Below are 22,868 nucleotides of genomic sequence, written 5' to 3' on the forward strand. Positions count from 1 at the left end.
CCTCAACCACCACATGCTTTTGTAAACTTTAGTCCCTGATGAATTCATTTCCAATGAATATTTTTTTAAAGTGAAAAAACTCTAACAAATAATGTTAAGAAGTAACACCAAACAGAAGCCTGCAACCAGTTCACTGTGTTCAACCAAAACTACTTGTTGCCTGAGTCTGATTCTTCACATTCATAGGAAGTTTTATGAAAAGGAAATTCCAAGAAACAATTTTTTTTTCCTCAGCTCCTCTGACAAGATTAACTATATTCTGCTTCAGCAATAGAAGATTAGAAAGAAAAAAATTAAACTACAAGTCACTTGGAGTGCTCTTCTCTTCTTTTCCCAATGTGTTAATCGGACACTTCAGCTTTTCAGTGACCCTAAGGAGAGGAGAACATTCCTTTCAACCTCACTGATGTGTTTTTCTGATTACGCTAGCAGGCCTTTTTGCCCAGCAGCAATCCAGGCAGAGCCGGCTGGTTTGGCGCAATCTGGAAAGCTGTTATAATAACAGACAGAACAAAAAGCACAAGGAAGAGCCTGGCAGCTGTATAAAACTCCCTCCAAGCTCCAGTCCCCACAGAAGTGCACCAGCCTCAGCAATCAGCATGACCAGTCAGTCTCAGGGAATCCAGCAGCTCCTGCAGGCAGAAAAACGTGCCAAGGACAAACTGGAGGAAGCCAAAAAAAGTGAGTAGCTGGCCTGGTTTTACTGTAGTTTTCTACTGTAAGCTCTTCATAATTACAGTGGCTCACAGAAAAACAACATTTTTCATCTGTATACATCACAGCTGTGCTGCTCCTATTCTTTCTTCTCAGTTGCATTAGTGCTGTGCCTTGACTGCAGCCAGGCATTTAACCAAACCTGAACATTCAGAGTTTGCTTAAAATTCTGTGCCCATGTGTGCTTGTGTGCGTGCGCGCACAAGTGCCTTATTACATTAAACAAGGTTTTCTTTGTTATATACATCCTGTAGCTAGATTTAGTCTTGCTTTATCTCAATGCCAATAACATCATTACATCCTTCCTTAGGTATTTAAACTAGAAGCCTGCATGCCTCTGGCTGCCAGCTCTAGAGGACCAGACTCCAATCTCTGTATTTCTCTTTATAGGTCTTGTATAAAATTTTCGGTGTTCCTCTTTACTTACAAAATCTAGTAACTTGTCTTCTAATCTCAGCTGGGCTTCAAAAAAAATTGTATGAAAACAAAGGGATACTTCAGCACAATGATAGTAATGAAAGTCACGGTACAATCACAAGAACTGTCAGTACTGGGATAGGTCATTCCTGTAAGTCTTATTACATGGTACAAGCAATCAGCAGTGATTAAATGTTCAATTTAAAATAAATATCTTGTTCGCTGAATGCCTAAATGCCCAGGGAAAAGCATGTGTAGATATACAATAATAATAAATTCATATATTTTTATTCTAGTCAAATATAAGCAAAAAAGTAATGTAAAAAGTAAAAAAAAAAAAAGTAAAAATGAAGGTATCTGCTAGAATAATTTCAACCAAAGAAATAATTCTCCTGGCAGTCTTTCCATTATCTATTTCTTTCATTTTCTGCATTCATCTCCCAGTGATTTAATGCAAAATATGGTGACCTTATTCTCCTGAACGTAGGTACCAACCGCATGAGTCACTGACCTGCATTAGCAGTGAAACGTTAATACCGTTTCATGGAGTTATCTTGATTTAGAAACCAGAAGCAGAAAACAATGTTGTCCTGCAGGACTTAACTAAAATGCATGAAGATGTCATGTGCTGCAAAAGTGTGATGAAGGAATATATTTTGTTTTCTGTGGAGAAATAGAAGCTGAACAAAAATAATTTCTGTAGTTCCTATATCCCTTCTACACAGAAATCAGCATTGCTGTGTGTTCATTAATTATTAGTGTGACGTGTTAATTTGTACGACAGCACAAAGAAAATAAGTAGGAAGGCAATACCCCTTCCCTGAGCACCCAGCCACTGCCTGTGCCTTGCAGAAGCAAGGGCGGGGGGGAGAATCTCCCATCTTCATAAAAGAGAAGGCTCACAAAAAGGTGTTTGGCATTGCTGCTCCCAGCCTGAAAGCAAGGAATAATTAAGTGATTCAACCCTTATGTAGCCAAACAAGTTGCTCTCAGTAGGATCGTTTTTCCCTTCTCACATAGGGCAGAGGAAACACGCTGTTCCCCAAAGCAAGAAGCAAGAAAGTGTGTCACCTGGAAAGGCACAGCGCCCAGAGGAAGGAGCTGGGGTTTGGTCTGAACACGGGCTGCAGAATCAGGCCTTTAGCTATGATAGCTTGATGTTGATTACCCTTTACTTTTGGTTTTAATTTTTTTGTTTTCATTTGGTTTGCTTTTGGTTTTGTTTGGTTTGCTGTTGTTTTTAAAACCAGAAAGGTCAGACTGGCTTTTTCTAAAACAGCCAGTTAAAAAGAGGTTTCATAAATTAAGAAACTCAAAAAACAAAAAGCATCATTATAACATGAAAGTAATGATCGAAGATCAGTGTCTTGTGGAATCCAGACATGGTTACAGGTACATTTACTCTACTCTTAAAAAAACACACTGCCCTGTCATCACCTCAGCCCCACACAGAGTGCTTGTGATAAGCACAGGGCTTCTTACAGATAAAGTATCTTCCAGACAACTCTGAGTCAGAAACTCAACTTAAACCACTGCCTACACCTACCAGTGTATTAGTGTTGAGGTAGGAGTTATTCAGCAGCTACAGGAAAACAGCTATTAAGCATTTTGCTATCAGTAAAAATATTTAGAGTAAAAATATTTCATTAGTATGACTTCTCTATTACTTTTAAAGCCAAACATTTTTTTGCCTTTATAAAAACTATGAAAGAAAATAAAAATTTCTCATACATAAAAATCTGAAGGAAAAAAAAGGGATGGGAGGTGGGTAAAGAAGATAGAGCCAGATTCTTTCCAGTGGTATCCATTGAAAGGGCAAGAGACAATAACATAAATTTAAACATAAGAAAACAACTCTATAACTGTGAGGGAGGTCAAACCCAGGAACAGGCTGCCCAGAGAAGCTGTGGAGTCTATCCCGAGACATTCAAAACCCACTGGACATGGCCCCGATCAAGCTGCCCTTGCTGAGCCTGCCCTGAGCAGGGGGTTGGAGCCACTTCCAGCCTCAGCAGCTCTGTGCAATGCCATGAAAAATCTCAAGCATTTCTAAGAGATTTTATTCCTAGGTATAGCAGATCAAGGGCAAAAAATGCAAATAACTGCCGACGTGGCATATTCACCTACTGCCTAAAGACTTTGGTGGATCTTTTTGTTCATGTTAAATACTGCCAACAGTTTCTACTAGGGTGCAAACAGCAAAGCTCTTGTGAATTTTAGATCTCATGGATCAGACGAGCAAGGTCAGGCCTTAATGTTTCCGATTCGGGTTTTTCTAAGGACTACTCCACCCCGGATTTTGTGCTAACCCAAGCATTATAGCTAATCTAGCAGAATAATTATACCTAGAAAATCATTATTCTATTCAACATTGCAATAGGTTTGCAGTGAAGCTACAAAATAAAAATTTAAAAGTTTCCATGTTGTCCTTAATTTCAATAGTTTTCATAGCAATGTCACTACACCACCTTAGATACCTAACTATACCAGCATAACTTGAATACTGTGGGACAAGGACAAAAAGGATTCTTTTTGTGCCAAATCCAGTTATGCCAAGTCAGAATAACTCAAACAGTCTCTTCCCCAGAGTGATTCTGCAGTTAGATCAGCATAAAGGATTGCATAGCTTGCCTCTAAGCGTAAAAACTAAGATAAAAGGAAATACACGAAACAATCAATATATCCAGTGCAATCAGTTAACCTGTGCACACACAATTTAGAGAAACAAGGTGAGGACATGCTGGTTCACCCCAGGAAACACCAGCCCAGATCCACCTGGTACCAGTTCAGATCAGCAGCTTCTGCTCTGGGCCTGGCACTCTGCAGATCTGGGCTGCAAGTGAAAGCAATGAACCCGTCCAGCAAGTGCTAATGCAGTCCCGTCCCTGCTAACCTGTACACATGACCCTCCTTTGTCACCGCAAACAGCCATTGCACAACACCTCTGTACGAATGAGTTCGACTATTCTATTTACACTGTAACGCGAGAAGGATGAAAGGCAGATCATTCATGGGACACAGCCAGGAAAAGCCATTTTCAAGGAAATGTGATTAGCAAAACTACCCTTATACAAACCCTTCAGTGTTTACAGTTGATACTTGCATAACCAGATCAAAATGTAGCATGAACACACATAATATTGTATATAAACAGATATTGGGCCTAGTTTTTGCTGATATATGTGCAGCTGCTTGTAAAGCAAAATCCACTTTGGATAACTGAAAAATTAGAAAGTAAATAAAATTATATTTATAGACATGAAGCAAAGCAAAAATATAGTGCTAAAGCTCCTCTGTACATGCTTTTTCATACTTCTTGCTCAATACTCTTTGTTCTGGCTTGCAATATCTTTACTGTATCATTGGCTGATGTCATTTATACCTGACAAATTATTAATAGTTTGTTGGTAAATACACACATGCAAGGCTGAAACTATTACATTCATTAAACGCAAACAAAACAGTCTGCGATCCTTTGGCCTTTTATACACAGCACTGCTTTATCTATCATTTTTGCTTTAAGCATAATTTGGATCCCAGAAATAACTGAGCATTGTCAGAGCCAAGACGTCAATTGCTGAAAATCCTTCTGGGGAAAACCAGGGAAACAAATGTGTCACAAACACTGGGTTTAGCAAAACTTGTTTTCCTATAGATTTTTATATCTTGGCTTGAATTTCTAGTGCCTAATAAAATGAAAACTCAGATGAAAGAATTCAGGAAATCAGATTAAAAACAAATGTTAAACAAAATAAGTTATTGTAAACAGAATTATATCCATGACGCTCTCTTGGATAATATCCAGGACATATTTTATCTGCTGAAAAAGCTATACATACTGATCAGCTGCTTCTATTGTATTTTATTACAAGTGCAAAATAGTCTTCTCAAAATGAGCATCCCTAAATCCCATTTTGCAGACAATTTAACACTCTTGAAGACAACTGAAGTGGTCCTATTTAAAGAAAATAGGATTAATTTTTGGCAACTTCTTAATATGACATGATTTCTACGCAGAAATTCAGCTAGAAGCCTAGAGGATATGTTTGAAAACAGAAAGCCAATTTTAGCATGGCAGTTTTTGGAAAGGAAGATAACTTAGTGTTTGAGCAAATTAGAATGCAACATTTTTGCTTTCTACTGTCTTCTTCTTGCAAGATCTAAAAATGCCCAGCAACCTAAAAAACCTCGCCAGTTCTGTTGGATCTAACCAGATCTAGGTATTTCATTAACATCACAGAAATACCTAGAAAGAAGCATACAACCTTTCTCCATGCTCATAATGCCTTCTCAGGTTAGGTAAGAAAATATAATACAGGGCTGACTTGTTACAGAAAGTTGGTTAAGTTTGGCCAATTTAACGTAATGCCTCGAAATTTATAGGCTGTCAGCTACCGTAATCATGGACAACAGCGGACAAGGAAATCAGGCATAGCACAGCTGCTTTGCTGCTCCCCATCTTCAAGGATGGGAAGGAGGGACAACGGGGCAGCAGCAAACCTGGCCCCCACAGCATGCCCTTTGGGGCAAAAGTCTCTTCAAACTTGGAGCTTTCTGTACCTCACCTTTATGACCCTAGAGGAAATGTCATAGGGACCGGTTGGTTTGCCCATCCTCCTGTATTTCTCGCCCTCTTTTTGCATGATCCTGACTGAATTTCAATGCTTTGCCACCCTTCAGTGTGTAAGGTTTGATTTCAGCTCAGCCGTGCTCTGTAGAGAATCCCATCCTGAAGATCAGTAAGACTTTGAAAAGGCGATCCCATATTGCACAACTAAGGTAGCAGACAAGTGGTTAATAACAGACTGATTAATTAATTTTGGTTTGTCTCTAGTGAAACAGCAGGTTAAGCTCTAGTTTCTGCTTAACTTAATCAGGTACGGCATATGCACTATTGCATACATTGGCAGTTGCCGATTCTGTCCACAACATTGTTGAACTAGCAGTAATTTACTCACAGCTTTTCCGCTTAATTAAATAGGAAGCAGCAGGTTCCTGCTGTGCCAATCCTAAAGGCATCATGGAAAAATGAAATGGCTGCCACCCTACAGTGACACCCTATGTATTGTGCTTACTCCAGTACACTGTCAAGAGCTGACATGTATGTATATATATACTTTTTTGGTTCACTAGCTACATTGTCAGAGGCAAATGAACTGTTGTTTTACAGTTAATCTCTTTCCATTTTGTGCATTTAAATGGATTTATTTATCTATCTGGTGGCCAAATATGCAACATATTTACTACAGATGGCCCCCCAGATGGAATTTGAAATTAAAATCCCACTGATTTTGAAATAATTTAATTTGCTATAGAGATCCAGTTCCTCAGCTGGTGAAATTGGCAGAACTTCATCGTAGTCACTCCCCCCGACTTCCAGCTCCAGAGAATCATGCCCCGGCTCAGGTCCTAGAGGAAAACTCTATAAAAGGCTGATCAGCTCCAAATTTGGAGAGGAGAATAAGGGAAACTTCAAAATACAGATCTAAACCTCGTTCCAAATTTTGTTGTCCAGACTGATGTCAGGCTCTCACACAAATCTGTCAGTTCACACATACTGGTCCCAAGACTTCATACAGTGAGTGGCGGAAGCTGAGGGAATCAGCCCTTATCAAACAACTACAAACTCTGGAAAAGTACATGCTATGTTTTAAACTGCCTCTCTGCCCCTTTATACATCAGCACAGTGCCTCGGTGGCAGAAGAACTCTGAGAAATAAAATTAGCTAAACAAGACAGCACCGCACTGATGAACTGAGAGTCAGTAAAGCTATCAAGTTCCTCACCAGGTTGCTCCTTCCTGTAAAAAGTCACGCACCCCAGGTCCCACAATAAGCACACCCACAAAATCAAAGAGTCCAGGAATCAAGACTTTAAAAGGAAATTCGCATTTCAGGCATCTCTCTGCTCCTACTCACCCATCTGCAGGTAACGACTTCAGAAGGAGATGTCAACTGGGCAGATAATTTACTGCTGGATGAGGCATTTTACCCAGGCTTTTGTTGAATCTCAGATGTATCAAAAATAACAGTCTTCCTCCCAAGATTCAGCTTCCTCATTGTGCCATGCTCAGTGGAAACAGATTGCTATATGCCCACCTGATAAGGCTTCAGAAGCTCAGCACAGGCGTAACCAATCCAGTGTAGCAGCCTGGAGAAAAATCAGAAGTACTAATGCTCATCTTTCTAGCCTAGTTGGAGAATGTTCCTTAGGATTTCAGAAAAGGTACTGTTTTCAACTTCCATGTTTGAACTGAAAGATTTAAAAAAAAAAAACAAAAAACAAAAAACAACTTACAAAAGTATTCATATTGCTCAGTGATGTTAAGTAGGCGGTTATAATAAGTAAATAAATAAATGGATGTTTCACACATCAGATCAAGATGTCTTTTTCAGTTCCTTAGCCTCCATTCTCTCATTCTTGTGATATCCTAATTTAAGCAACTAAGCAATGGCTTTTTCAGCCATCGAAGATATTTCTCCCGTTAAGAAAAGGAAGCAAGTTTATCCTCTCCCATTCCTAAAATTCTAGCCGAACAGCAGAAAGACACCCCAAAGATCAGCATCAGCCCCAGTGTCTGAAGTATAACAAGAGGTTTTTTAATGCAAGAGGTTTACAGCCCCATCAGTTACAAAGTGACTTTCCTCACAAAGTAGTGTAGCAGAGTCCTGTGCAGAGCCCTGTGCAACTTTACCAACTTCATACAAAACAGACAGAGGTGCATCACCGTGGGGTAGTTACGCCATATTCAACACTTGCTTCATGGAAAAACTTAAGCAACACATGCCCATCAAACCTTTTACTCCTATCCTTTACATAACATCCCTGCTAGACCCAGGAACTACCTTATGCCCAGTACTGCAATGATTTACACAGGCTTGATTTGACAAACCCTTACCATTTTATCTAAGGCAAAGTAACTATTCACAGTGAACAAAATTAAGTATGCAAACAAGCCTATTCAGGAGGAAGGCTCCAGTTTCCACTACAGCCTAAAATTCCACCTTACAGATGATCCTCCTGTTTAAAAAGAAAAGGAAAAAAAAGACTTTTTAATCACTTCTATATTTTCTATGCATTAGTAAACAATACCATTGACCTCCTTTTTCTCTTAATCACTCAGCTCTGCATTTAACAAAATGTTAGGGAAAAGGGTGGGGGAGAAGAGGACAAAGCCTGAAGGTTGCGACTCAGTTTGGTAGTGGTTAAGATGTATCTTGCAGTACTTTGGAAATCTGCCAGCTCTAAGCAGAATCCAGTTGGTGTGGGATGAAGGGATGCTGGCAACCAATCAATACAGCAAATCTTACAGAATAACGTCTTTTCCCATCAGTGACAACTAAAATCTGTTATCTGGCTGCTACTATTGCTGATGAAGGAAAGATAGATATTTATTTAAACGCCAAGCTGTGATTTAAAAAAAAAAAAAAAAAAAGCATTTGTGTTATGAGAAAATGTGTAGTTGCAAAAAGACTTCTGTTGTTAGCAAAGCAACAAGCTTTTCATTTGATGTGTGCTTTTGCACAGGGAGTTGGTCTCAGAAGATGGGTACTTGCGTGACTCGCTTTCAATCAAAAAGTACCCTACCTAAATCACTTTGGCTCTTCTGACCATTCTTGTGCAAATAAAGCTGCTGTTGACTTTGATCAAAGCTTTGTCTGTTTTACTATGCCATGTAAAATACCTCTGATTTAGAGATTCATCTTTTGGAATACACTAACAAGTGTGAAGCAAATCCCTGTTTCTTCCCCCATTAGGAAAGGGAAAGAGACTGAAGCAGGCCAAAGAAGAAGCCATAGCTGAAATAGACCACTACCGGTTACAGAGGGAGAAGGAATTTAGGAACAAGCAAACAAATGTAAGTAAGAAACCTGTATATGTTCTTTTGTAGTGTCAATCTGCTCAATGGTAAACCAAATTGCTTCAAACAGTGTTACATGGAGATTTCTGCAAACCAACGTGATCGTACGGATTAAACACAGAGATATCACCTATGATGTGTATATGCTTCATCTTGACTTCTTCACAGGCTTTGAATGCATTTGTAGAAGGTATTGTGGACTTTCACCACTAAAATTGTCCAGATTCTGTATTTGGTTCATGCTTGTCCTTTGAAGACGTATCTCCTGTAATGAAAAATAGCTTTGGGTCCTCTTTCTTTAACTCCAGACAGACCTCATTCCTGTCTTGAAACTGGAGGTTTCAGTAAGGTGGATGTTTTGGTAAAAGCAAAGATTTAAAGTCTGTCTTTCTATTTCTGTTCCACTTTAGCTGACTTTTTTGACTGCATACAAGACTGCCTCTTTGATGAACTGAAATCACCAAAACTTTGGAGTTTTTCACTACGTTTTCATAGTAAAAGCGGGCTGGCTGATATTTTCATATCTGAATTATAGTACATTTTATAAATTTATGCCATCTTACAGTTTTCTCTAGTATTTTCATGAAAGTTCACAAATCATTCTCTTTTTACTTGGTGACCTTCCTCTTACGTTTTTGTTCTTGTTTTTTCCCCTGCTTGTTTTGTGCAAAGGCAAGGAAACTACATGTGCAAAAGCAGCCACAAAAAAACCCCAAAGAGGTCAAATAAAATCTGCTTTACAAACCTGCCATTTTAGTCACACTTCACGTAAAACATTTTCCAGCAGAGATCACAAGCCTTAGGAACAGATATACACACAAAATCTCTAACATACACAGCCAGCCCCCAGACACGCTGTCACGCAGCCAGGCCAGGTGGAATTGTCTCAGATGTACAATTTCAGATGCTTACTGACACTAAAATAAAGTAAAAACACCTCTAGAGTTTGTTCACCTTTTCAGTCAAGCCAGACTTCTTGTTTTAGGTCTGAAATAGCAGAAGAGAAAAGATGTTGCTTTGGAGTGAACTCAATTTTTTCACCACAAACAAAATTAAAGCTGCAGGGAAAGGCCACTGTTTGTCGACTGAACAGTTCACACAAGCAGGACAGAGCACATATTGCTCCTCAAATGACAGCATGTTGTACAAGATCATTGCAGTCCTCCTTCACATTTCCTGACCCCGTTATGTCGAACATTTATCTACCCAGACAAATGTCATCATTATTAACCTGTGCCTGGAAGGCAGTCAGGAGTTCCAGCTAAGCCAGTGCAGAGGGAAGTCTGACGCCCAGTTCGGTTTATTAGCTCAGGTATTCGGACACAAGTATTTTTAATTCTTTGTCGCAGTCTCATTTAATGCCATTCCTTCTCTTACTTGGTGATGTTGTATCCAAACTGGGGTAAATTTTCTCATACTATGAGATGTTCCACATCACTCCAGAATGAACAACAGCAGCAACAGAAAATAACAATTAATTTGAGGTTAGAGTGACAATATGCGAGATCGTTTTTCAAAATATACAAAATTGAAGCCCGGATCTCAAACCAATTTTGCTAGTGCTCATGGTGTTTGTACTCAGGGTCTGAGATCACTGAACCCTGGAGATCTGCAGCCTAGTTCTGAATTTTGTGGTTTCCAAGTCAATGTAACATTTTAACGACTTTGGAATGACACTAGCGTAAAACCGGTACGGGCAAAATAAGGGGCAGACCTTCAAGGTTAGCAGAAATCATAGACTAAGCAGAGAATTGTCTGCATTCTGACAAGAAAAAGGTCTTCAAATTCAGAAGCAGAAATAGGGGGGAAAAATAGGTAGAAGAGTAAGAATCATCTACCTCAAGTTACAGTATTAGCATGAACTGAAGAGAGCAGGTTCCCAGTCTACAGAGGCTCTTCTTAAAATTATAATACTTTTCTTGAGGTTTTTCAAAAGTATTTAATAGCTGGATAACATGCAACCATCTGGGATCTCTAGAAAGTTATTTTCCACTGGGGAAAAAATATGCTTCATAAATCTGGTCTAAGCTGTACAATCTTTCCCACATGAGACCCTTACAACTTGTCTAAAATCTAAAATAAAATGTCAGCTAAAAATAGTTACTATAGAAGACTATAATCTTTTCCCGATATTTACAGACAAAGTTCTTACCACATTGCCAGGTACTGATAAATAGAATTGCAACGGTGAATTGTGCAAATGATCTTAACTCAGCTGCTTTTCCTTCTTTTAAGGACTAAGTTGGGCTGAAATCACATGGAAAATAAAGCTAATGATTCCACCCTTGTTTCTGGTCATCCTCTAGGTATCCCACTAACATCACAGGTTAGCTTCAGCTGCTAGTCCACCCCAGAGAACCATGGCAGGAACAAGAAGAATATGTTACTTATTCCTTTCTTACTCTGTCAGCATGCAGAAATGTCTTCTGCTCTCCCCTGTGGAATTCTTTAGCTGGAAAGCAATTTCTCTGCCAGTATCTGAAGGACTTCTCCATAAGGGAAGAATTCAAGAGATCTTGGGGCAGTGGGGGAGGAGGGAACAAAGTCACGGATTTGGAACGTGTGCATCTGTTTATAACATAACCTTGCTAAACTGTTCAGCGAGTCTAGAGTCAATTAAATTCTATGCGAATGTCCTGATATTAACTGTGCCAGAAGCTGTCTGGTATTTCGCCAGATAAGAAAAATGTAACATTAAAAGACCTTGTCTGAGGCCTGTTGAGGGTTATACATCACTAACTGCTGAAGACATTTCACGTACTCTGAAACTGTAATTATGCATTGTCAGGAAGACTTTCCCATGTTTTGCTCCTTAGCCGCACTCACATTCATTCTCAGTGAGGCCAAACAAAGCATACTGGTGATAGAACTTAGTTGACTAGTCATTAAAATAGAAAACAAATTAAAATGAGCGATATAAAAGACAAAACATGTACAATGTTGTTCCCACAGTGAGCTGGGAAACTTTCATTACATGGGGAGATTCCCATTGCTAATGAGCATATGAAAGAGTTCCCTTTAATCCTGTTTTTATGTATACAGTTCAACCTAGATGATACCCTTACTGTTAGGAAGCACTGTGACGTGTTTGTGTTATGTTTATTCTAGATGAAGAAGAAAAGTACAATAAACATAATCATATGTAACCCTTTATTTTGCTCAGAGGACTTCTGCTTTTCAGGTAATGGGCTCCCAAGGTAACCTCTCTGCTAAAATAGAAGAGCAAACAACAGAAACCGTCCGAAACCTCACTAGCAGCTACCACAAGAACATGGAGAGCATGATGAAAAAGCTTTTGAGCACGATATGTGACATCAACCCTGAAGTTCACCCAAACTTCAGACATGCAGTTTAAGATCCGTTGATGTGCTGGGGAAGGATGTTTATAAAAAGTAGCCTTCTTTCTTGATAAGCATAAATATTTCCTCATTTATAGTTTCTCTATGTGTGAGAAAAAAAGAACACTAAAGCCAAAAGCACAGAGTTCTACATAGGCTTTTGCTGTGACAAGAATTATACAGGGTTTCACAAGCATTTTTTGGAATATTGTTTCCCGTTGGTAGCTAAGCCCCTGTCATTTAGACGGGGGCAAGTCAACAACAGCAGAATAAATGATTATTTGACACCAGCAGCTTTTCAGTGGGAGTCTTTATTCCCTTTCTCTTATAAAATGTTCTGTACTAAGACGTGGTGTTGCTTAAAGTCTGTTTATCCCAATCTTTATTGTACTTCAAGTCACATGAAATAGAATATCACAAAAACTTAAAGTAAAGCATTTCTGTTTTCCTTGTGACACAGGGAGTGGTCGGGTTATGGAACATATAGGAACTCTGTAGCTTTTGGTCAAAAAGAATAGGTCAAAACATTTTCAATTTTTGTATGCTAATTTAAAGAAAAATACAGCTGTCTTGTACAGAATTATGTTCAAAAGCCATACTCAGAGTATTGTCCTGTTGTTTAACTACACCACAAACTTTATATAGCTTTGTTAAGTCTGAAAAATGAGAAGAGGAGTAATCATTACTTATGAAATTGTTTTGGTTCAAGGTGCAGACTAGCACATCCATCATTATCTATACAGTTAGACCGAAAGCACAGGAATCCATGAGCTCAAACTCTACACCAGTTACACTAAACGATACCTTAGTCCATGGGTTGTTCACAGAAATCACGTCAGTTAGAGCTCACTTCTGTTACCCTAAGCGACCTTGAGTAATACCTCCCTTCTGCAATGGCACAGCTTTCCCTTGGAATAAATTCTACTGAAGTTAGGAAAATACAATATGATCTGGTGCTTTCAAGGTGAAGTCTATTAAATCTGATGGGAGGACGATGGGAGGCACTGATGAAGTGGGGGTCTGGCACACACCTGCATCATGAACCCCCTTAATGCCTTGTCTCCACTACAAAATTACACTGAATTAGAAAAGAAGCTTGAGAAATTGCAATGACTCGCAAACAATAGCCATGATTTTCAGTCCACGTAGACACAGACAAATCATTTCAATTTCACAGCAGCTAGTCATAGGCAATCTCCTGTTCCAGCCAGGTTTACGCAGCTGACATGCTGTCATGTGTAAAATGACCGTAAAGCTGTAGTCAACTTCTTAATGTCAGCAAACATGACTCTTCAAGGCTGTGCCTGGATGCTACAAAATCCCCAAGCCCTGATTGCTACAGTCTCCTGTGCTTGGTTATATTCTCTGGGGACGCAACGATGCCTAGGAATGGGAAAGAGACTAGAAATCCTATTGACATCAGCTAAAAGGCTCATTTATTTAGGAGTGCTTTGAATCAAGTTGTGATAGGCTTTGATTTACTAAGGGGATGAAGGAACCTCAGTCCCAGCCTATGCGCACGAGCCAACTCAGGCACCCTCCTGCACAGCACAGGGCAGTCAGGATTGCCTCATTGCCTAGGCGCACATGCCTCCAGTTTGGGTCACGGCTGCAGTCCCAGTGTAGTGCTCAACTGTGAAGCATATATTTTCTGTGAACTTAAACGGTCACCAAGGTGGACACTAATCTCTCATGACAACTCACTGCACTGTTCTGGACGGCTCTGCTTTCCCTTCCGGGCTACCTCAGCACCCTTTCCACTGGTTACCACTTCTAAACACAGAGAAACGTTGAAGGTTCAGCTGCAGAACTAAAGCAATGGGGTTTCCATTGCCAGCTGTATAGGATAACAATACACACCCCTGTACGGTGAGAGCAGAATTGCCACAGCGTGGTGGGCAGCAAACTAGAGAAGCAGCTTTTCAGGGGGCCAGCCACCCAGGTTACATGAAATAAAGCTTTGGCTTCTTGCATTGCCCTGCTTCTTTTTATGACATTACCCCTTTCCCTCATTCTTGCCAAAAATCTGTCTTCTGTCACCAACTGCTTCTCTTGCAATGCTTCTGCCCTCCTTTCAAGGCTACTCTCTACCCTTCTGGTCCTAACAGCCACAAACACATCTCCTAATTAAATCTTCCTTAAAATACATTATCCCATGAATACACCCTCCTTGACAAAAACCTGAGGACATGGTGGGGGACAGCAGAAATCACCGCAGCATGGATAAGCACTGTCTGTAGAGGACAGTACAGCTGTGCCATCTCTCATGCCATGACACTGCACTGCAATCATGGCAATGACCTGCCTGTACCATTGCTATCACCTGCATACCTGGAATATAAGCACTTAAGGTCTTAAGCACTCAAATTTTCTGAACGTGATTATTTTCTTGAACAGTGGCCAGAATGAAGAGCTACCGCTTATGAAAAAGGAATTAATTCATTACAATTGTCTCTGATCCTGAGAGATATAAATCTGAGAGCTTTGAGCACTCTGTGCCTTTGCTCTCTTCTACGTTCATTCCTACTTCTGGACAGGGAAAGGGTGGTTATGCCACTACTTCTAGCTATACAGAGGTAAAGGCCAAATTAGACTTTATGTAATTTGGCAAGATATTGGTTTTTTTTAAATTAAGAGTGTAAAGTACCAGCTGCATCAATGGAATATTGAGGTGCCAAGAAAATGCCTGCTGAATTTACAAGTGCACAAAATATCTTGTGTGTGACATTTGCATATTCAGGATAACAGCAAATAATCATTCCACACAAAAGAAAAAGAAATAATAGAAGCAATGAGGTTTAATTTCAAAATGCTCTCAAACGCATAAAAAAAAAAAAAGTAAAAATGCTTACTTATTAGCAGTTTACCTACCACGGATGATTACAAATGACTGGTTAGATCACCCTTGAGCAAAACAAGCCCTCGAGGTTTAATCTATCAGTCTGTACAGATGTCTGTAAGGGCCCTGACCACATGCTCCCTTCCCCCCCCCCTCCCCCGTGATGTGCTTCTCACCATGACTCACATTCCCAGCTTGTCCTCAGCCCATCCCAGTCCCCGGGGAGGTGCCCAGTGCTGCCCCCCCGCCTGCCTCACTCCCTGGCTGGGGTGGGATGGGCCCTGGCTGCCAGGTCCTGCCCTGCCATCCCCTGGGGAGCAGCCCCAGACCCCAGGGAGCCCCCGGCCCTCACAGTGCCCGGACACGCTAATAGGCACCAAGGCAATTGCCAAATAAAATGGCAATATTTCACATATCACAACACACACAAATCTAAGAAAGTCACATATAGATAGCATGCATGCCTTTGTAAAATCTTTTTTTTCATAAATACCTCTGAAATCAGGGTCTTAGCAAACACCTGAAGAGCTCCTTTGAAGGTTTACATCTCTCCACCCATGCTCTTCCCTTGGAAACAGTGGTTACCTGACCATGACACCACTTCAGAGGGATTTTCTTCACATCATTGGAAGCCAGACTCTGTAAGGAGCAGCTATTATCCTCCCTGCCCAGTGATAAGTGTACATAACAACAGTGATTAGCACTTTCAGTATTTCAATTAGTATCTTCTAATTATCAATAAATCAGTAATCAATAAAATGAATGGAGTTGATTCAAGGTCTATGTCCGATCCCATGAAAATCAACTGCAAAACACCCACAGTGTGAAATATTAGGACTGAAACAACAAACTCGGGGAGTTTCCCAGATTGGCCAAACTCTACACTGACTTACAAGAGAGGGTTAACAAGGCTTTTGCTGTCTGGAAAAGAAGAGATGTATTATACAATAAATTCTAAATTCACTGATTAAAGTGTCTCAGACAACAAGTAGTGGAAAAGGTCAGACCAGTGGAAAGTACAAGAACTGTTTTATTATACAACTCATGACATGGTTTGGGCTGAATTTCTCTGGCTGTTTTCCCTCAGTGTTCTCCTTTGAGTTATAATATGTGAGGACATAGTGATGTGATTCCCGTTCATGGGTGATGAGGGAAGATATCTGAACTCATGCAGGTAAGATAGAATATCTTTCAAGTCTAAATAAAGTAAAATGAAACAGACATGAAGAATTAATACTGTGCTCTATGTAGAGGCTTTCTACTGACGTTAATTTCTTAAGAGTTTGAAAGCAGAGATTGGGGAAGTCAGAATGAGATGTTAATCTATTACACAGATTATGATATTAACTGAAATCAGATTTCATTCCTTGTATATAGTTGCATGAATTATTTTTCCATATTAAAATACACTTGGAAGTTCATATAATCTGTAAAACGTAAGTCATTCTTGTAAATGATCATATGTAGGATGTAAGTGTATGTGTGAAGCTCTTTACAGAACAAAGTATTTCAGTCCCTGACTTAAAAGGTTTTGTAGTTCAAGGACTGTGAGCAATGTCTCCCTGCAAGATGGGACAAGATGACCTGCTGTTCCAGAGCTCAGCAACCACAGGAGGACAGGTGACAACAGGCTGCCATGACATATGATCACTGGAGACGTGAACCCGCAGATACATACTTTCACAAGCAGCCTTGCCCAGAAGCATCCTCAACTGCAGACAAAGCAGGAAAGATGTCTATGTGTAAGGATTTATTGAGCATCCCTGCAGCAAGGGGCTGTGTCGATCTTCAGGTACATATCTAGGCAGGGTGACACTTATTTATATTTCACCCCCAGATTGAGTCTGGGGATGAAATATAAACGTGTTTTTAGGCTACTAAGCAATACCTTCCAACATTTGCAGTGGCATTGGCTATTAGCTATATTGACAGGCAGGTTGTACTGTCATCAATGAAAGATATAGCTATTGTGAAATAGTAACAGTTCTTAAAAAAGAAAGAATGACCCTTGCCCCTACGGTCCACTTAATGGGAAGACATTACCTTCAACGGGAATTCCTCTTAACTAAAATTGTAAGAAAGTGTGTTGCACCTTTCGACTATGGATTTGTTCTCTCTCAAATAATAGCGTGCAGATTAATCAAATGTTATCTAGGCACAATTCTTTTCGGCCCAGCCACTTGTCAGTTCCTACTCTAGGATGTCCTTACCAAAAGAGTTACCTGTGAGAATCATACCTGTGTGGCATCTCATCGTCACCTTCTCCATACCCTGGGGCAAAGAACGTTCCCTGACTGTCCAACAACCGAATGGGGAGCCAGGTGCTACTGAAAATAAACATAAGGCGAGGAAAGGATACCAGGCAAAGATTTTGGCGTGACAGCAGCAATTCCAGTTGTTTTCCATTCCAGGAACCCACCACAGTTGTGTTGATTAAGTAGGAAACTTGAATGTTATGTAAAGTTATGTTCTGCTTCATGTATACAATGCATATACTTCAAAATAATTTTCTCCAGTTTGTCACAGAAATAGAGGAAATGCCTGTTACACAGTACACAAGTGTCATATATTCCTGCCATGTTCACAGTGGCCTGTCCTTCACAGGTTTGATTATTCCGCATTTTATGGTAGCATAAGGCACTTCAGACCCTGAGTCTTCCCCGAGGAATGTTAATGCTTGTTAGAAGTACATGGCCCAACTAGTATTACTACAAAACACTTGGAAAATGTTACATCGGAGTACTATTAATACACTCTATTGCACTTACAGGACATGACTACATGCGGAAAATGTGATGACTTGCAAGCTTATTAACTTACTGAGATTCCTCGTTGCTTTTATGAAAGATACGCTGCAACTGAATTACCTGACCCAGGGTGATTCCTGAAAGTCCCTCTTGCCCCAGATATCTGATTTATTTACAGGTACATCAGACTCCAATATGCTACCAAATTTCCATATCACTTTTTGAAATACAGAAATTTTGAGTAGAGCTGTGTTCCAAAAACTGCTAGTTTGGTTAAAAACAAGCTTTCCATGAAATATCATGCCAGCAAAATTACCTCAATACTTGCTATTAAATAGACTTTAAGAAACACAGTATTTATAACTCAATTCACTTGTAACAAACCAAACAGCATAAATACCAATATAAAACAGAACAGCAATGTTAATATAACCCAATTTGTATAACCTCTTCTATATATTTCATATAAATATTTACTTTACAATCCTGTGGCGCTGATTTATTGCAGAAATTAGACAGATAGATAAAAACAGATATATAACATAAATGTAATTTAATCATGCACATGTCACTTTGGAAAATAAATCTCGCATTTTGTGGCAGTCCTCTTTCCATTCAGACTTATTTGTGGGAAATAGTGCAAATACATGAGCAATGCCATTGATGGCAGTAGGATAATTCATACATGTGCTTAAAATTAAGCAAAGGTGAAGCACGGTGGCAGCTCGGAGAGCAGAATTGAGGCCTACGAGCAAGGACAGGCTGCCAGGGCATTGCAGGGCGCTGGAAATTGCTCCTGCCGTGAATTCTGACCCACATCTCTTCTCTGCGCCCGGTGGCTGCCCTCTGGCTTGCACCAGCATCGCTATTCTACCATCCCAGGAACATACACTGTGACTCTTTAATAACCTCAGGAGCTACTTTATAACCTACTTTATAACCCTGGCTCCCCATGCATCAGGAGGGGGTATTTTACCTCTTACTCGTGGTTTCCCAGCTGTTAGCAGTAGTGAAGAACGTTTAATAAATGAAATAATTGTGTCTTATATCAGATTAACACTTCTTAACAACATATCTACTAATATTAGTTTCAAGGAAAAAAAACAGCATTGTTTCCTATTAACACTTAACTGCTCTGTCTGCATGTGCTTTGGGAAATGTTTCTCATGGCACAGGCTGCCAAACCTGTTCAGCATATTTTCCCTAATGGCTTTTCCATTCAGCTCTGGAGTAAGTAAATTAACATTCAGCACTTTCCTCTTTTTTTAAACCATTTTTCTTCCATATCATTTCTTAAGTATCCTTTGGAGTCACCCACAAAAGCGTCACTGAGACATAACTTACTCCAAGATAAAGCATCTGCAGAATCTTCACACATTTCCGTAAGTACTCCAATTCCTACCAACATAAACAATTTTTACCTACAGATACGTATGTATATGAGCACAAATGTCCCATCTGTATCCTTTGTATTAAAAAAGCTAAAGTAATTTTCATTATTCATTTAGTTTCTGGTTTTGACCATAATTATTCATCTACCCTGGAAAAAATAAAAAAAAAATCTACTTTCCTATTTGCATCAAATTCAAGCCTGAATCATTCATCAGTTTCCATTTAATCACTGCTAAAAATAGCCAATATTCACCATAAAGGTTTTTAAATCTGACCTAGGAGAATGCTCTCCAAAGCAATCAGAGGTTTCCTGGAAATATTCCTTCCGAACTTTTGGTTGTGTAGAACTGTTGTGAGAAAAACAGCTTAGATTTCATTGTCATCTGCTGGGAATCACCGTAAGTCGGATGATACCAACGGAGCAGCAATCAACTCAGTTTTGTGAAAATTTCTGAGCTCTGCATTGGCATGTCTCTGGCACTTACTACACTGTGTTGTTCCATAATGTCCCTGCATTGTTCCGTAATGTCCCAGCACTTCTGCTGCTGTGCTTATACTACTGCTCTTATCTGAAACCAGATTCAGTAAGAAAAACACTTTGTGATGGAGAGAGTTGCTAGACTAACAAGGCACAAGAATAAGGCCGATGTGCATGGTCACTGTTTGTGCTAGGCCTGTGTGCAGTCACTTGGCCTCCCAAAATAGCCTGCTGTCAGTGAAACAGACTGCAGAGTACACCAGAGAATTAAAGAGAATTTCAAAGCAGGATTGTGTCTCAGTATAATTGGCGTTTTCCGAGAAAACTTTCCATTAAAAGTTTTTCAATCAGCTCAAGCTTTAAATTGTGATTTTCAATGACAATAACTTTAAAAAGAGAACTTATTCTGAAACACATTGTGATACCCCCTGGAATACTGCCTGCTTGGACAGAAAAAATGGATATGGCCATGTTCAACAGGAAAATTTGTCACAGCTCTGATCTGTACAGAAGTTCAGTAATTCCACAATATAGCATGGTGCTTTAAAAATGTGATTCACTTGTTTGAGATGTGACTCGTTCAAGCACTAAGACCAATATTTATACTCTTCGGCGGTTAAGAAAGATGTCACATTCAGAAGAAAATATGTTCTACACAGAAGCATGTGGACTTGTCAGCAAACACTGAATGCCGTCATATATACTAAGACATTATTAATTGCTTTGTGGATAGTAAAATCAAGTCCCTGATGTGCTTCAGAATGAAAATATCTTTCCTCTCTTTGAAATGGTGAGCAAACTTGTATCCTACACACAAACGCGTACTCCAGCATTCCTCAAAATCTTGTGCAGCTTTTAAATTAAACTTGAGATTCATTCTCTACTACCAGGTGGAAAAAGATAAGATTAGATGTGTACTAGTTAAGGCAGCATGTAATTAAAATTCAAAGCATTAACAAAAACTGCACTATGCTGTTTATAGGTGAGATGCAGGCATAAAGTTTAATGAGCCTCTTTGTTTTCTCACCCCCCTGCGACTTATTCCAACTCTTTTAACTATTCTTTTGCCTTGTAAACTCGGGTCCATGAGAGGTGAAGATCAGTTTGAAGGTGCATATAACATAACGAGCGTGTCTGAGTTTGTGTTTCACTGCCGTGCTTCCGCTCAGCTGCTCTTGTGAGGCTGGAGTCTTGCAGAGTACTAACAGCAACCAAGTTCAGAAGTCAACCAATAAATTGGCACTGCAGCAGTTACAAATGTTTGCATAGGAAAAACATTAGTGGTACATGCACAAGCATTTGCTGACCTTATAGGCTACTACTGGAGTTCAGACTTCAGCACGCCTATGAAAGAGCTGGGAATTGAAAGAGCAATCCTAACAGAGACCTATAAACGAAAGGAAGCACACTCCAACAACACGGGTTTGTAAGAGGTCCAGTTCCTGACCCAAAACCTCAGGCTAATGCCCTAAGGAAATTGCTAGAGGTGCAGTATCCAGCTCCTCTGCACAGCAGTGGCTTTCACCAACCATTGGGGTGTCCTATAGTTTTTGTGAATTTGTTCTAGTATATCCATGAGGCAGAGAAGGCCTATTTTCCAAAGATCACACGGAGGTACTGCTGTGACTGAAAGACCTGAAGTCATCTCTCCATAATTCTAGATACTGAATTTGTGTCCCTTTCACAGGATCCTTGCTCAAATTAAACATATCTACCACACCAAGAGAGTGTAGATACTAGAGTAATTGGTTTGTTGGTTACTCTCCTTCTCATAGCCACTACTGTCATTGTGCAGAATGGAAAAAAAAAAAAGGAAAAAAAAATAAATAACCACCCCAAAACTTTCCTGGCCTCTTACTTTCATCAGGCCAACATTTTCTCTCACACCAAATGTAACTTCCTTTTCTTTACTACTAACGTGTATCCTAATTTATTCCCACCATAACCTCCTTAATTTCTACTTACTTTATGGATCCAGCTTCCATTATCCTATAATTACTTTTTCAAATCAGCCTCTTCATGCTTTCTCCTTCTCTAACAGGAATTCCTCATAGACACACACCGCATTGCTTCATTTTCCTCCTCCAGACTCCGCATAAGAAGATTAATTTTGCCACAAATCCTACTAAAAGAGCATGACAACCATAAAATGAGTTGTGTTACAGGACTACCGACTATCATATTACCCAATAATGTCTCAATAATTTGTTTTCTCATATCCCTATTCAACTGCTGTCATGTTGTGCTACAAGCTCCTGGAGACAGGAACCATCCTCCCCTCCAACCTCAGTGCAGTCCTGGTCCATGACTGTTGTGCCCAGGAGTTACCAAACACAAATTATTACTAGTAAACAACAGAGTTTGTGGTTCTGTTGTGCTGAGCCCTACGCAAACTGAAGAACAGCAGTCCCTGCCTGGAACTGGTTTGCAAGTCTGCTGCACATGTTTGGGCTCCGATGAATACATTCAGAGCATTGCCCACTATTGCCCATGTGAATCTGACTTTCCTGAAGTATCATGCAACAGTTGTTTACAGCCTGCTTACATCAACACAGCTATACCAAATCACTTACAAGTTGAACAAAATGTTTCCTAAATTCAGCTTAGACTAAAAAGGGGGGCAGGCTGAACTAGGCCATTGGCCTTTTTAAATGAGAAGCAGTGGGTAATTCTGACCCGTCCCTCTTACATTTGGTAGAAAGCAAGAATATTCCTTGTGTGGGATTAAAAAGGCACATTATAAACCAAAAAACAAATCCCATTTGCATTTTTTTTTACTGAAAGACTTCAATTTAACAGGTCTGACCTGGATTAAAAATAATGACCCTCCAAATTCCAAGCCTTCCTCATATAAATACCGGCTGTCCATTTACAGAATCGTTTGAGCCAGTTCTTAACTTGTAGCTGGCTCCCCACCACCTGCCATTAACAGCTTGTGCAAAGCTGAACCTGATTGTACAAGGAGAGGAGGAAACCATCAAAGTTTTTTCTAACCATCCTATGATCTATCATGCCTAACTATAGTATGCCCCTCTCTAAGCATGCCACTGCTCTGCTGGCAGGCAGACTAATCTATCAGATAT

At 39.8% G+C, this 22,868-nt stretch overlaps 1 protein-coding gene and 1 long non-coding RNA gene across 2 annotated transcripts; both read left to right on the forward strand.

Moving 5' to 3' along the window:
• Positions 1-437: 437 nt before the first annotated feature.
• ATP6V1G3 (ATPase H+ transporting V1 subunit G3) lies at positions 438-12,677 on the forward strand. Its single transcript, XM_087733998.1, has 3 exons — positions 438-681; positions 8,888-8,988; positions 12,173-12,677. Exons 1-3 carry the CDS (start codon positions 600-602, stop codon positions 12,344-12,346), a joined length of 357 nt encoding a protein of 118 aa, XP_087590124.1. The 5' UTR covers positions 438-599; the 3' UTR covers positions 12,347-12,677.
• Positions 10,044-12,142, forward strand: LOC148052167 (uncharacterized). Its single transcript, XR_015699151.1, has 2 exons — positions 10,044-10,303; positions 11,298-12,142. It is a non-coding gene; the product is annotated as an uncharacterized LOC148052167 (long non-coding RNA).
• Positions 12,678-22,868: the final 10,191 nt, after the last annotated feature.

Source organism: Nipponia nippon, unplaced genomic scaffold, assembly GCF_047370975.1.
Source record: "Nipponia nippon isolate SJK-2023a ecotype South Korea unplaced genomic scaffold, ASM4737097v1 scaffold_5, whole genome shotgun sequence".
Classification (NCBI taxonomy): domain Eukaryota; kingdom Metazoa; phylum Chordata; class Aves; order Pelecaniformes; family Threskiornithidae; genus Nipponia; species Nipponia nippon.

Bases quoted from the DNA above. Each gene is read 5' to 3' on its own strand.
- ATP6V1G3 (XM_087733998.1), top strand. From the start codon at position 600: ATGACCAGTCAGTCTCAGGGAATCCAGCAGCTCCTGCAGGCAGAAAAA. The intron at 682-8,887 runs GTGAGTAGCTGG...TTCCCCCATTAG, and splicing joins ACTGGAGGAAGCCAAAAAAA to GAAAGGGAAAGAGACTGAAG. The intron at 8,989-12,172 runs GTAAGTAAGAAA...TCTGCTTTTCAG, and splicing joins TTAGGAACAAGCAAACAAAT to GTAATGGGCTCCCAAGGTAA.